At 40.9% G+C, this 16,946-nt stretch overlaps 1 protein-coding gene across 1 annotated transcript in view; it reads right to left on the bottom strand.

Annotated features, from left to right (window-relative positions):
• LOC124798319 overlaps nucleotides 1-16,946 on the bottom strand; it is a 73,783-nt gene that overhangs the window by 3,878 nt on the left and 52,959 nt on the right. Inside the window, exon 3 of the mRNA XM_047261659.1 lies at nucleotides 13,776-13,946. Within this exon, the coding sequence (XP_047117615.1) occupies nucleotides 13,776-13,946 (171 nt within the window). The remainder of the gene's footprint in view (nucleotides 1-13,775; nucleotides 13,947-16,946) is intronic.

Below are 16,946 nucleotides of genomic sequence, written 5' to 3' on the forward strand. Positions count from 1 at the left end.
CCTCAGGAAGACATCCAGCAACTCTGTCGTTGTCAAGCCGAACAGTTGCTAGTGGATCAACGTCTTATTGACTTTCTCAGTTTGGGAAACTCTCTGTCTTGAATAAACCATCCAATTTTCTCTGAAGCTGTTTGTATGTACATGTACATCGCATCTACCGATTTCTGCCCTATTCGGAGTCGTTCTTTTGTCTTGGAGGGTATTTGTCCCGATGAACCACCTGTGGCCTGAAGATGGAGTGCTGCTGCTGCTGCTTATGTACTGTATTACCCTTTCAGTATCCTCACATGCTTTCTCTGTCTCAGCTTGTGACATTGGCATGTATACCTGAACTATTGTTGTCAGTGTTGATTTGCTGTCGATTCTAATAAGAACAACCCTATCATTGAACTGTTCACTGCAACTCACTCTCTGCCCTACCTTTCTATTCATAACGAATCCTGCTCCTGTTAGATCATTTTCTGCTGCTGTTGATATTACCTGATACTCATCTGACCAGAAATCCTTATCTTCTTTCCATTTCACGTCACTAACCCCTACTGTATCTAGATTGTGGCTTTGCATTTCCCTTTTCAGATTTTCTAGTTTCCCTACCATGTTGAAACTTCTGACATTCCACGCCCCAACTTGCACAACGTTATCCTTTCGTTCATTATTCAATCTTTTTCTCATGGTAACCTCCTCCTTGGCAGTCTGCTCCTGGAGATCCGAATGGGGAACTATTCTGGAATCTTTTGCCAATGAAGAGAGCATTATGACAGCTTCAATTACAGGCAACATGTCCTGTGGATACACATTGTGTGTCTTATAACCATAAAGAAAGCAAAAAATATTTTGTCTAGAATAGAACATCCTTTTATTTCATCATTAGTTTTTTTATTTTATTTCATCTCTTGCTGATAAAATAAGCTTGGAAGGACATTTTCGTAATAACAGTAAAGTAAAAAGTGTGAAAAATGAAGTAATTAATCCACTAGCAATGCTTGGTGGTTTCTTTAAAGATTATAAACAAATACTGTGGGAAGACGATTTAACAGTAAGGTTTACAATGTCTTCAAGTTCTGGAGATACAATTCTTAGATGGCCAGTTTATAATGAAGCTTCGTGAAGCTGTAATTGAGACAAAAGATCCACTTTCACAACAAAGTGAAATAGTTATAGAGTCACTGGAAAATCGTGTACCAATTGTTAGATATGAACCAAATAATGAGTTAGAAAAATGACAAAATATTCAGTAAAATCCAAAAATTCTGATATCATTTTTTGAACCACAAACTGTAAAAGTTGCAGGACTGATTGATAAAAAGAATTTTGAAATTGATATCAGAGTTACTATAACTCAGCAGAATTTGATTTGCCATATTTTGTATTTGTTACTTTTTAGACAAATAGTAAAAATAATCAGTTATGTAAGTCTTTGTTATTCGATCATGTTAAACTGCAGAAGGTATACCTGAGAAATGAAAGAAACGAAATTTTCCCACAGGAGAGGTGGAATATTAATCCACCCAAAATTTTTCTGAAGGAATGTGATGCATTTCTCGATCTTAAATGAGTTACACTACTAAATAGATATGATAGTCAATAAAATTTTATATTGAGTTCCCCAATTCATATCATGAATATGGCTTGTAGAAAAAATATTGTAACTTCACACAGAACGACTATGAAATTTTGTGCAACTTTTAATGATAATGTTCTGAATGACACTCTTGCTTACATAGTTATCTACGGTAAAAAGAATTTAACTTATGATTCACAACACAGAGAACTCACTGAAAATTTTAATTACATGAATGAATAAAAAATTAGAAAAAGTTATAGAAGTGTGTACTTCATGTTTACATTTCTTTGGAGGTATTTTCAGAAAGATAAAGGAAATAAAAATTGAAAAAGTTATTATGTCAATTAGAAGATATCTAATTTTTCATTACATTCTTTTTTAAGATAGCTCTTGTTACATATATTATGTTAGCATTTTCAATTTCAAAACGTTTCATATTCAGCTGAGAAATTAACAAAAAGATTTTGCATCTTGCACCTGTGAATTATGTAACCCAACCTGCTTTCTATCCAAAAATGCAATCAGAATTCAAATATCGTCAAAAATAAAAAAGTTATAACAAAAAACATTATCACAGATTCATTTTACACGTGTTAACTGTGCAATTGTTGCATATTGTATGTTAAACTGTACAGTTAATTTATTTTATATGTGTCAAACAGGTGCATTAGTTAGAAAATCTGTTAACAGATGGCACTGATGTTTATTTAAATTAATAAGGGAACATTCTTGATTTTAAATTTGAATTTTCTTCTAATGTTAATTTGAGTATTGTAATTATCATTTCATGTATTTAGATTTCATCTTATCAAATAAAATACGAAAATGTGAAAAAATTATTTGTTTACATCCCAAATAAACACACAATAATAAGTATATATGAATCAGCTTTGTCTATCAAATGGCAACTATATACACGATTTTCGAACGGTTCTTCACTAGCCAAACTTCACCCAAGCATCGATTGAAGGAAGTGTGCATAACCAGAGGTCAGTAGAATGCAATGTTTGAAGAGAGCTAGCCATCTGACTACCACAATCATCACCCTCGTCTCTGTACTTTATAACGGCTTGAATCAATGAAGCAGTTCTGTTAATTGAGAACTTCGTGTAGTGCTGTGTACATAGGGACAGAGGAGTCATAAAACAAGTTGTGCTGAGGACAATATGTGAGTTGTGTTTCAGTTTCTCCTTATGTTCCTTTTTATAACAAAATACATTGTACTAGTAAGCCAGTAAATTTAAAGAAAAATTTTATTCATTTTTCGGTACGCCTTTTATAAGAAATATATTCTATTTTTTTCTTACATTCACCTTTTGTGAGAAGAAAACAATTTTAATAATTAGCGAACATGATTAAAAAATATATTCATTTCTCCTCAATTTCTTAAGTAATTTATAATAAAATAGACGTTTTTTAAATGAAAATAAGTTAGTTAGAAGTGAAATTTGGACTATAGTAGATCAATTCAGTAGGTACACGAAGTGAGTCACAGCAACCGATGATAGTCATTGGAATCAGGTTGATGAACTCATCAGAGAAAATTATCAGGCAACAGAAACACAGCTCTCAGGTAAGTGTGGCTTATCGTAAGAATGTATACTGGCATCACTGCAAAACTGCAGTACAGAAAACTGTGAGTTGTGGGTGCTTCAAATGCGCACTCTTGACGTGAAACAGAGGAGATGTGCCATTTGTCAGCAACTTTTTGCGTTTTCAGTTTGGGATGGTGGGTTCCTTAACAACTTTGTGACAGGTGATGAAAACTTAGTTCACCATTCTGATTCGAAAAACAAGAGAAAATCAAAGGAGTTCAACCACAAAGGAACACTGATGCCAAAAAATTAAAGACCATGCCGTCACCAGGCAAAGCCATGCCACAACGTTCTGGGATGTTCAGGGTGTGGTGCATTGGAAAGTCACGCTTAAAGTCACCACCATAAACTCTGCAAGATTCACAGAAAACTGACAGCACTAATTTGAAGAGTTCGTCTACACCTGGACCACTCTCTCCTTCAGCATCGTAATGCCAAACTACACGTGACCGTTGTTGCATTTGTAACAATCCGACGCCTTATGTTTTTTGTTGTCAATCATCTTCCACACAGCCCCTACCTATCCCCATTACATTTTTCATCTGTTTCCAAAACTTAAAGAACAACTTCGAGGATGTCACATTGATAGGGATGAAGCAGTGCAACCAAAGGTGAGGCAAACCTTCTACAGTCATGGTATCACCAAACTGGTCTCTTGATGGGAGAAATCTATTCGCCACCATGGTGACGTGTTTTACGGACATCTTAACAGTCTAATACCAGGAACTGAAGTTGGCTTAAAGATGGGAAGAGCAATGATATTGTGCTTTTTCGTCACAGCATCTTAGCTCATATTTCACTTTATTTAAGCTTTTTTTCGATAACAGGATACGAAGTGACAGCCAACAATATTTTTTTTTACGTTTTCTGTTTCACTTGTTCATATTGTCTAATCTCTGTTCTAATTAATTATGTTACAATGACACTGTAGCCGGCCCCAAAGTTTCACGAAGGAACAACATATTTGGAAATATGAAACTGTTACAGTAAAACGGTAAATGATTTGCACCATCTGCTTGTCGATTAGTATTTTCAGTTTTTCCTAATTTTCCCTCCTACCTTTTACAGAGAAGTAAAATATCTATACTATTTTTCGCTGTCTCATCAGAAAAATAAAACCATACATTACGTAAAAAAAATACAGGTTCAATGCTCAAATTTTGGAGTAATAAAAGAACTGACAGTCAATAATTATTTGTTTCGGGTTTTCTATTGCACTGATTCATATAGTGGAATCTGTTCTAATTAACTGCATTACAATGGCAGGTGTACAGAAAACTGTCTCATGTAGAAACAGATAAACTCAAGGGTTTGACAACCTGCATAAACTGGAGAAAATTAATCATTCTGACAGTATAAATTTTATCTGTATATGAACATAGCACCAATATGTATATCTGACTGGCTGTTTTCTCAGGCACACTTGCGAATTTATCTATCACTTGTTTCGTAGGCACATGGCCATAAAGTCGCAGAAATTATCTCTACGGTACGAGACTTTGTAATGCGTGTCTCGATATCATTTACAATCACCCATTTGTTGTACACACGTATGAAAAGGAACTGGCATCCTTCCACATACTTGTGTTTACATCCCTAGCAACGACTGTACTGCACCATGGCTGTCACTAAAACTCAAATGTGCAGAAACGTATATAAAACAAGGCCAGTACGGGTAATATTCGAGTTTCACTGTTATCGCAAATTGTAGACAAGCAGCGCTGTTCCAAAATCACGTGAGCTAGCGCGGTTTGATGTTGAGAATGTGCACAATGGACTATACTCACCCCATAGACATGAGATGGACCTCCGATTCATCTCGGTCTTTGACAAGGCCGGACACTCGTGTCTAGCGCCTGTCGGTTAATATCTTTTTTACGTCCGCTGTTCTTACGACGTGTTACGTGGTTGCGACTGGTACATGATTCTTTCTAGACCCTTTAGATCACTGGTCGTCAAACCTTTTGCTTAACAGCCAATACTGACACTGCAGTGCGGCACGTCCAGCCGCATAGGATTGGGGACGGGGGCAGGGGGCTAGTGGCCGCTCAAAGAGAAATTCAATATTCACGAACCCAAGGCTACTGATAGAAGGTTACCACTTACACATTCCGAATTTGGGTTTCTTTTTTGTTGGGTTGAGAATTTTGCCCAGTTTTCCCGATCGGACTCCATGTCAGCGTCAGTGGTCCACAGAAGAGACTGTCATACTAAAGCGTATAACAAGGAACTACATTTGTAGGTCAAAGGACGTTGTTTAAACACTGATGTGATACCGAATTATAATTCTTATTACTCGCCATACAAGTGAGAAAACAAGAATGAAATAAATTACTTATCTCATATCAGACGACTCAAAAGCAAAACCATTTTTACTAAAACAAATAACGGAACGAGCTTTCTCTGTGAATCTCACTGACAACATTAAGTATGACACGAAGTGCTGACATCAGGTGTCGGGCTGTCACATTTACAGGCTTATATAAATTTGGTAACAAACTTATTTCATTTATGTGATCATTTTAGAACTAAGTTCTTATACTGATTCAAATATTGTCATTAATTTTGTATCGTCTTTGGCTAGCATACACAAATCTCTGCACTGGTGTGACTGTTACTAATCAATAGTTGAACATAAAACATAAACAATTCTCATTTTGTAATTCCAGAATACCTTTCATAAGAAGTGAAATTAGATTTTCGTTTGTGTTTATGGAATGGGAATTTTCCAGCTAATAATCTTCATGATACAAGCAACTTTATAAAAAGCATTGTTGTCGAACATATTTTATGAATCACCATCCTAAAAGCTAAAAGTCGTATGAAGCATTATATTACAGTGTGAGGGGAGCGAACTAATAGACCTATGTAATTCCGTGACGTCAGCGTGTTTTTTATTGTAATCAATAAATGTTCTGTATCTAATAATGGATAACGTAACCAGTAATTGTTAAAATCCTATATGAGTGAGATACTAAAAGGTATCAGATAGATTATATAATGGTAAGACAGAGATTTAGGAACCAGGTTTTAAACTGTAAGACATTTCCAGGGGCAGATGTGGACTCTGACCACAATCTATTGGTTATGAACTGTAGATTAAAACTGAAGAAAGTGCAAAAAGGTGGGAATTTAAGGAGATGGGACCTGGATAAACTGAAAGAACCAGAGGTTGTACAGAGTTTCAGGGAGAGCATAAGGAAACAACTGACAGGAATGGGGGAAAGAAATACAGTAGAAGAAGAATGGGTAGCTTTGAGGGATGAAATAGTGAAGGCAGCAGAGGATCAAACAGCTAAAAAGACGAGGGCTAGTAGAAACCCTTGGGTAACAGAAGAAATATTGAATTTGATTGATGAAAGGAGAAAATATAAAAATGCAGTTAATGAAGCAGGCAAAAAGGAATACAAACGTCTCAAAAATGAGATCGACAGGAAGTGCAAAATGGCTAAGCAGGGATGGCTGGAGGACAAATGTAAGGATGTAGAGGCTTATCTCACTAGGGCCAAGATAGATACTGCCTACAGGAAAATTAAAGAGACCTTTGGAGAAAGAAGAACCTCTTGCATGAATATCAAGAGCTTCGATGGAAACACAGTTCTAAGCAAAGAAGGGAAAACAGAAAGGTGGAAAGAGTATATAGAGGGTCTATACAAGGGAGGTGTACTTGAGGGCAATATTATGGAAATGGAAGAGGATGTAGATGAAGATGGAATGGGAGATATGATAGTGCGTGAAGAGTTTGACAGAGCACTGAAAGACCTGAGGTGAAACAAGGCCCCCAAGTAGACAACATTCCGTTAGAACTACTGACAGCCTTGGGAGAGCCAGTCCTGAAGATGTATGAGACAGGCGAAATACCCTCAGACTTCAAGAAGAATATAATAATTCCAATCCCAAAGAAAGCAGGTGTTGACAGATGTGAAAATTACCGAACTATCAGTTTAATAAGTCACAGCTGCAAAATACTAACGCGAATTCTTTACAGACGAATTGAAAAACTGGTAGAAGCCGACCTCGGGGAAGATCGGTTTGGATTCCGTAGAAATGTTGGGACACGTGAGGCAATACTGACCCTACGACTTATCTTAGAAGAAAGATTAAAGAAAGGTAAACCTACGTTTCTAGCACTTGTAGACTTAGGGGTAAAATACAGGGAGCGAAAGGCTATTGACAATTTGTACAGAAACCAGATGGTAGTTATAAGAGTCGAGAGGTATGAAAGGGAAGCAGTGGTTGGGAAGGGAGTGAGACAGGGTTGTAGCCTATCCCCGATGTTATTCAATCTGTATATTGAGCAAGCAATAAAGGAAACAAAAGAAAAGTTCGGAGTAGGTATTAAAATCCACGGAGAAGAAATAAAAACGTTGAGGTTCGCCGATGACATTGTAATTTTGTCAGAGACAGCAAAGGACTTGCAAGAGCAGTTGAACGGAATGGACAGTGTCTTGAAAGGAGGGTATAAGATGAACATCAACAAAAGCAAAACGAGGATAATGGAATGTAGTCGAATTAAGTCGGGTGATGCTGAGGGAATTAGATTAGGAAATGAGACACTTAAAGTAGTAAAGGAGTTTTGCTATTTGGGGAGCAAAATAACTGATGATGGTCGAAGTAGAGAGGATATAAAATGTAGATTGGCAATGGCAAGGAAAGCGTTTCTGAAGAAGAGAAATTCGTTAACATCGAGTATAGATTTAAATGTCAGGAAGTCGTTTCTGAAAGTATTTGTATGGAGTGTAGCCATGTATGGTAGTGAAACGTGGACGATAAATAGTTTAGATAAGAAGAGAATAGAAGCTTTCGAAATGTGGTGCTACAGAAGAATGCTGAAGATTAGATGGGTAGATCACACAACTAATGAGGAGGTATTGAATAGAATTGGGGAGAAGCGGAGCTTCTGGCACAACTTGACTAGAAGAAGGGATCGGTTGGTAGGATATGTTCTGAGACATCGAGGTATCACCAATTTAGTGTTGGAGGGCAGCGTGGAGGGTAAAAATCGTAGAGGGAGACCAAGAGATGAGTACACTAAGCAGATTCAGAAGGATGTAGGCTGCAGTAGGTACTGGGAGATGAAGAAGCTTGCACAGGATAGAGTCGTATGGAGAGCTGCAGCAAACCAGTCTCAGGACTGAAGACCACAACAACAACAACATGAGTGACGAATCAGATATCAGGGTCTCAGTTTCTCGGCAGTTTATGTGAGCCACTTTTGTCACAATTTTTTAATCGTATCGTGCAATAACCATGTAATTCTAAAAGAGAAACATGTATCAACCTGAATTTCTTGAAATTTGTCTTGGCACTACACTGCCAAGAACTGAGCAAGTTGGAGCAAATTGTAGTCAAGCAGATACTCATTAATTCTTTTGCAGCCATTGCAGCATCGGAGATCACCCAGGAACGAAGATGAGTAGGGGGTTGTTGTTAACTGTTACACCCTGTTATATTTCAAACAACGGAACGATTATGTATATTAGAAATAGTTTGACTACTTTTCGACAGGCAGCAGCGTTGTTCAAGGTAAAAAATATGCAATGGCCGCTTTTCCCGTCCTGACCACCTTACCACACATTCCCCAACAGAACTTTCTATTAATTGGTCACGTCCATAAATTTGTATCTTGCATTAATTTATAAAAGTGATTGAAAAATGAGACACAAATTGTTTTGAATGACATTTTCCTTTTACTCATTGCATTGCACTGCAACAGTCTTAATTTGACTGCATATTAATTGGTACAAACATGTACCACATCTGAAGATGAGCGTCTCTACAAGGTGTTCGGAAATTCCCCGTTATTAATTTCTGGGTTTTGTAAAGGACAGTGAGTACATAATATTCTGAATAGGAATCCATGTTCGGAAACGTACCGTTTCCGTTCTACGACGGTTTCAGTTCAGTTGTTTGACTCATCCTCTTCTGCTTGAGGAACTGAATTACGGGTGACGTAGTACAATTATTATGTAATGAAACATTCATTTACCACTTAAGCACAGTTTTTTGTATTAAAACTGAAACATTACGTGTTTACACTATACCAAAAAAGCAAAACCAGCACTCTGTATGTACAAAACAGTATTGGTGCATTACAACAGTGGCTCGATATGGCGACCACCACCACTGTTACAGACACTGTACCTACAAAGCGTGTTCTGGTACGCACTCTCCATCTTATAATGGCGTCTCTTCAATTTCTGTTGTAGCAACCAGAACTCGTGCCGGTACATTTTCCTCTGCCTAAACAGGAGCCTCGCAAATTAAACTATGCTTACGACCCCAAAAGGTAAACGTTAAGTGACATCATGTAGCCGTCTAACATAATACACATCTTTCTCTGTACCCTATTGCTTACCAGGACGAGCAACTCTGAAACTTTTCTCTTTCCCTTAGCAGACGTCGATGTGTTACCTATCTGAACTGAAACCGTCTTAGAACTGAAACTGTTGTGTCCCAACTTGAGTTCCTATTCAAAATATTATGTACTCACTCCACTCTACAAGTCTTAGAAATTTGTAACGAGAATTTCCGGAGAAACTGTATAACTCGTATTCACAAATTTATGTGTTCAAATGTGTGTGAAATCTTATGGGACTTGACTGTTAAGGTCATCAGTCCCTAAGCTTACACACTACTTAACCTAAATTATCCTAAGGACAAACACACACCCATGCCCGAGGGAGTACTCGAACCTCCGCCGGCAGAAATTTATATTACTTCCGTTTGACATAGATACCGTAGCAACTGATCTGTGCTAGATGTGCACGCTCGTGAGTTGGTAGCACTGGAAGAGAAACGATAAAACATTCACCTTACACTTCTATTAATTCTGAAGTGGCTGCGCTACAACCCACTCACCCCATCACGTAAGCGGCTAATTGTACTTAGCTCCCGGCCGAATTCACCATCATCAATTAAAATTAAACACATCTTAAAATATTATTGTCTCACTAAGTATTTTTGTTTCTTACTATGCAAGAAACATACACTGGGGTAGCGATTTGCACGTATACAGATGGCGGTAGTATAGCGTACACAAGTTATAAAAGGCCACTGCATGGCGGAGCTGTCATTTGTACTCAGGCGATTCAAGTGAATAGGTTTCCGGCGCAATTAACGCTGCACTATTTAAATTAAAAGACTTTTGAATACGGAATGGTAGTTAGAGCTAGATGCATAGGACATTCAGTTTCGGAAATAGTTAGGGAATTCAGTATTCCGAGATCCATAATGTCCAGAGTTTGCTGAGAATACCAAATTTCAAGCATTACCTCTCACCACGGACAACGCAGTGGCCGACGGCATTCACTTAACGACCGAGAGTAGTGGCGTTTGTGTAGAGCTGCCAGTGCTAACAGACAAATAACATTGCATGAAACAATCGGAAAACTCCATGTGGAACGTACGACGATCGCATCCGTTAGGACGGTGCGGCGACATTTGGCGTTAATGGGCTACAGCAGCAGACGGCCGACGTGACTGTCTTTGGTAACAGCACGACATCGTCTCGAGCGCCTGTCCTGGGTTCGTGACCATATTATTTGGACCAAAGACAACAGTAAAACCGTGGCCCGGTGAAATGAGACCCTATTTCAATTGGTAAGAGCTGATGACAGGGCTCGAGTTTGGCGCTGATCCCATGAATCGATGTCCTCTAATTGTTAACAAGGCACTGTGCTAGCTGGTGGTGGCTCCATAACCGTGTGGATTGTGTTTACATAGAATGGACTGGGTCCTCTGGTCCAACTGAACCAACTGAGACCATTTGCAGCCATTCATGGACTTCCTGTTCCCAAACCACGATGGAGTTTTTAAGGCTGGCAGTGCTGCACGTCACCGCCCCAAATCGAATCCGCCCGCCGGATTAACGACGAGGGCAGGTGTGCTGGGCAGCCTGGGTGTGGTTTTTAGGCGGTTTTTCACATCCCTCTAGGTGGATACCGGGCTGGTCCGCACGTCCCGCCTCAGTTACACGACTCACAGACATTTGACACACGTCCGCACTTTTCCATGATTTACAGATGGAGTACTCTGATTCCGTCCCGGGGGGTACAGGGTGGTGGCAGGAAGGGCATCCGGCTACCCCTTCACATTAACATACCAAATCCGATTTAACCACGTCAACCCCGCGCACAATGCGGGACCAAGGCGCAAGCGATAGAAGCGATAGACAGTGCGGTACGTTACCGGACCACAATTGTTCCCAACTTGTTTGAACTACATTCGCGCGAATGATTTGCCCACCCAGATCGCCCGACGTGAATACCATCGAACATTCATAGGACAAAACAGAGAGATCAGTTCGTGCTCAAAATTCTATATTGGCCTCACTTTCGGACCTATGGACGGTTATAGAGGCCGCATGCTCAATATTTCTGCAGGGGACATCGAGTGACTTGTTGAGTACATGCCACTTCGAGTTACTGCACTACACCTGCAATAGGGGATCCGACACGATATGACGAGGTATCCCATTACTTTTGGCACCTCAGTATACACTCGTACGAAGCTCTCAAAGTCAGTTTATGTTTCTGGATTCAGCTGTTAGTTGCTTTATGCATATTATTTTATAATACGGCTAAGAATCGCGGGCCGCATGAATACTCGGTTCGAACCGCATATGCGCGGGATTACCCGAGCGGTCTAAGGCGCTGCACAATGGTTCAAATGGCTCTGAGCACTATGGGACTCAACTTCTCAGGTCATCAGTTCCCTAGAACTTAGAACTACTTAAACCTAACTAACCTAAGGACATCACACACATCCATGCCCGAGGCAGGATTCGAACCTGCGACCATAGCCGTCACGCGGTTCCAGACTGTAGTGCCTAGAACCGCTCGGCCATCCCGTCCGGCCAAGGTGCAACAATCATGGACTGTGCGGCTGGTCCCGGCGGAGGTTCGAGTCCCCCCTCGGGCATGGGTGTATGTGTTTGTCCTTAGGATAAAAGTAGTGTGTAAGCTTAGGGACTTACGACCTTAGCAGTTAAGTCCCATAAGATTTCACACACATCGAACCGCATGTGGCCCACAGGCAGCAGTTTGACAACCACCGCTTTAGACCGTCAGTGTTGACAAAATAATAAATCTGGCAGCTTAATTTACGGATTGGTCATTGGTCCCTCCGAACACATCAAATACATCATATACTCCTTTGTGCCATCCCGTCTCATCTCCAACTGACTATGCTGATTCCATGCAACCGACTGAGACGTACCCAGGACTGCACTGGCGTGACACATCAGCAGTGGAGGATCGCATGACAGCCGAGTGCCACCTACAGCGCTCCAAAGCGATCACCATGTTCTTTTAAGTGGGTGACTAACATCCTGTCCATTGAGCTAAGGAGGTGGACGAAAATATGGAAACACCACAGAAACAACACAGTACCTTTACTTACATGGTGTAGGAAAACCGTTGGCATTCAAAACAGCTTCTGGTCATCCGGAATGGATTAGCCGTGTATGGTCTTTGAGGGAATCTTATAACGTTCTTCAAGCAAAATGTGATAAGTTCAGGTAACAGTGATGAAGGCAGATAGCGATCACGTGTGCTTCTCTCCAAAGTGTATCACAAGGAGTCCGTAATATTGGGATCTGGTGACTGTGGTAGCTAGGAGATACGCGACAATTCGTCCTCGTGCTCCCATAACAAGTCCTGGATGACGCGAGCTGAACGAACAGGAGCAGCGTCGTCTTCGAATAAAGCATTGGCATTGGGAAACAGACATTGTACTGTGGGATGGCCCTAATTAGCCACAATGGTCGTATACCCCTTGCAGCAATGTGCCCTTGCAGAGTACCCAAGGGGTCCAAATCATCACCGAACCCCCGCCGCGTTTCGTTCTTGGAACACGAACTCGGCCAGAAGCTGCAAACATTATGCTATAAGACACATCCGACCAAATGGCTTTCTTTCGTCGCTCCACGTATTCCTGTTGCGGGTATTTTGATCACTGATGAGTGGTTTTGGAACTCCAGCCCGCTGTGCAATACTTGCGGAGTTCCCTTCGTTATTGGTGCTGATTGGGTTCGCAAGTGCGACATTCAGTTCTGCAGCGACATTTGCAGCTATAGTCCTCTTATTTTTCGTCAAAATCCTCTTCAATGAACGTCCATCACTATCAGTCAAGAAACACTTTCGTTCACGTTGTGACATAGCCGGTGACGGATTACCGCATTCCTTGTGTGTAGTATAAATCTTTGGTTTGGTGGCTCTCGACACACCAAACATTTCGGCTACCTTGGTTACGGAAGCAACCACAGTACAAGCACTAACAATTTGCCCACGTTTGAATTCACTTGACAAAATACACAGAACACCGTTGTGACCACGACTGGCATTAGCAGCGTGCTGAGGACATTAAGCCGTGCCGTTCGTGGTCGTAAACAACAGCGCAACCTGCCGGCTTCGCTATCATCTGCATTTATGTTCAGTCATGGAGTCCTCGCTCTATTTCCATTTTTAGTCCAACCCCTGCATGTTCCCTATACTAAGCATTAGACACTGACCCTTAGAGTAGACTTACTGACGTACACATCCTTGTCTATGCATTTAAACCAAACGATATTAAACATGAGATGATTCCTTCAGTGTAAAGTCGCTTCTACTTACTGGCTTTACGGGGCAGTGGGGGTCAAATTCCAATATGTGTTCCACTCCCTCTGTCCACATCTGATTCTTGTCTGCCAGATGATCACAGATGTCTACTATGCTCATCTTTAGGTCCTGTGTGCACGTATGTTGCTGATCTCTGCTCTCACATTGTGTCAGGAACAAATCAAACTGGAAAAGAAATAAATGATTCATACTTCCCTATCGGCGTCACAGATAATATTTTCACATTTGATTATCCATTCCAAAAGCAAACTTTTAATTAGTAATAGAAAACATTTTGTTAATTAAAGAGCCCTGTGAAAATAAAACAAATGGAACAGGTAGATAAATAAACAACTATTACTCGTTTTCACAGAGTCCCTACTTACAGTGTCTCTTTTATTACCTGAAGAAGCTACTACCAGCTTCTTGCACAAATCAGTTCTTAAAACTTACGTACGTATCAACGAAGTGCTCCTTATTTTATTTTACAAGAAACAAGCATTCGCATCACACAATTATGTGGTCAGTAGACATCAAATCGAATGTATTTAGTCCTAATTAAAATGTGTGGTATAGTGCTGGACTGATAAGCAATAAGCACAAATTTGAAAACAAACTACACTTAGTCTTTCTTGATAACAACTTATTGTAGATAGTATGCCTACATACAGATACAGGTACCCTGAAGCAGGAGAAGAAAGAACAATACAGAGATAGAGGGAGAGAGACAGACAGACAGATGGACAGAGAAATGGAGAAAGAGAGAGCAAAATCCTCTGAGTGCTTCAGTTAATTAGTTTCACCAAGGCTTCATTATTATGTACGTACTATTTAAAGCTATTTATGTATACCGTTAGCGTGTAGGCAGATTTACAAAAAAAATGGTTCAAATGGTTCTAAGCACTATGGGACTTAACAGCTGAGGTAATCAGTCCCCTAAACTTAGAACTACATAAACCTAACTAACCTAAGGACATCACACACATCCACGTCCAAGGCAGGATTTGAACCTGCGACCCGCGTGGTTCCTAGAACCGCTCGGCCACCGTGGCCGGTCCACATTTACACTGAAGAGCTGTGTCCTTCCTGTAAACTAGTTGTCATATTAAACAACATTATGTGTTGTTGTTGTTGTTGTGGTGGTGGTGGTGGTGGTAGTCTTTAGTCGAAAACTGGTCTGATGGAGCTCTCTATGCTACTCTAGTCTGTGCAAGACTTTTCATCTCTGTGTAAGTACGAAAATCAACAGCCATTTGAACCTGCTGATTGCATTCAAGCGTTGGTCTCCCGCTACAATTTTTGTACTCCCCCCTCCAAAACTTTCCGTTAACAAACTGACTATTCATTGACGCCTCAGGATGTTTCCCATCACTCGATCCCTTCTTTGACAAGTGGCTTTCAATGAGTAGTGCAGCACTCTTTTTCCCGGTCAGTTTCGGCAGAAGAAATGCGTAATTTGTTGGGAGACGTCGTGAAATATTCCCGATCCAACTCCTGTAGTTTCATGAAATTCCAGTACGTGGCGGCGCTATACGTAGCCTTCACAATGTCGTCTGTAGCGGGGGTGCATTCCAAGCAAAGAGCTGTCACGGAGTTTCTTTTGGCAGAAAACCAGAGCATCGTAGATATTCGTAGAAGCTCTCAGAATGTCTATGGAGTGAACAAAATCATGGTGAGTCGTTGGGCGAGGCGTCTGACATCATCGCAACGAGTGCCGCCTGGCCGTGCATATCTATGATCCCTGCAGTGTTGGAACTGACGGAGACTCTCATTCGATGTGATCGACAGATCACATTCAAATACCTCACTGCTGAACTGGATGTCTCTGTTGGTAGTGATGACCCGCTCGTCCACCAGTTGAGGTACTCAAAGGTGTTTGCCCGCTGGGTTCGTTTTCGCCTACCAGAAAACCACAAAGAGCAACGAAGGACCATCTGTGCGCAATTGCTTACGCGTTGCATAGCTGATCGTGGCAGTTGTCGAACGTCGTCACAGGCGATGAAATATAGGCGTATCACGTCGAACTGGAAACAAAATGGCAATCCATGAAGTGGCGCAACACCATCTCTCCCCCGAGCAAACACTGGACTCACATTCGGGAGGAAGACGGTTCAATCCCGTCTCCGGCCATCCTGATTTAGGTTTTCCGTGATTTCCCTAAATCGCTTCAGGCAAATGCCGGGATGGTTCCTTTGAAAGGGCACGGCCGATTTCCTTCCCCATCCTTCCCTAACCCGAGCTTGCGCTCCGTCTCTAATGACCTCGTTGTCGACGGGACGTTAAACACTAATCTCCTCCTCCTCCTCCCCCGAGCAAAAAGTACAGAACCACAGAGTCATGGCGACTGTCTTCTGGGATTCTGAAGGGGTTATCCTGTTTGATGTGCTCCCTCATGGTGCAACGATCAACTCTGAAGTGTATTGTGCTACCCTCAGAAAATTGAAGAAACGACTTCAGCGTGTTCATCGCTACAAAAGCGCAAAAGTCTGCGCACCAAAGAGGAGCTCACAAAACTTCATTGGACTGTTCTTCCTCGTCCACACTACAGCCCGGATCTCACAGCTTTCATCTATTTGGCCCAATGAAGGGTGCACTCCGCGGGAAACAGTACTGGTGCAGCAAGGCTTTGGCACCGACGACGACCAGTACAGTGATACCATGGGTCTATACAGGCCCTCCCAGTAAGATGGGGTCAGGCCGTCGCACTGAAGCGAGGTTACATTGAAAAATAGGATTTTGTAGCCAGAAGAGCGAGCAATAATATTATGTAATGGAATCCTGAATAAAACCCCTGCTTTCAAAAAAAATTGTTGTATTGCTTATTCAACGCCCCTCATACTCGACTTGTGCCACAGATTTCTTTTTTTCCTTAATTCGTTTCAGTACCTCCTCAGATATATGTATCTAATCTTCAACATTCTTCTACAGCACCACATTGCAAAAACTTCTGTTCTCTTACTGGCCGAACTGCTCATCGTCCACGTTTTATTTCCGTACAATGCAACACTCCAGACAAATACCTTCCGAATAGGCTTCATAACACTTAAATTGATTTTGTACTATAATATTCTTGTGAAAACCGATTTATTTTCCAAGACCGCTGTGTTAACACAATTACTGAATCACTAGTTTCGGCAGTATGTATTACCATCTTCATGTCTGTAAAAAGAAAATATATCGGGGTTA

Source organism: Schistocerca piceifrons, chromosome 5 (assembly GCF_021461385.2).
Source record: "Schistocerca piceifrons isolate TAMUIC-IGC-003096 chromosome 5, iqSchPice1.1, whole genome shotgun sequence".
Lineage (NCBI taxonomy): Eukaryota > Metazoa > Arthropoda > Insecta > Orthoptera > Acrididae > Schistocerca > Schistocerca piceifrons.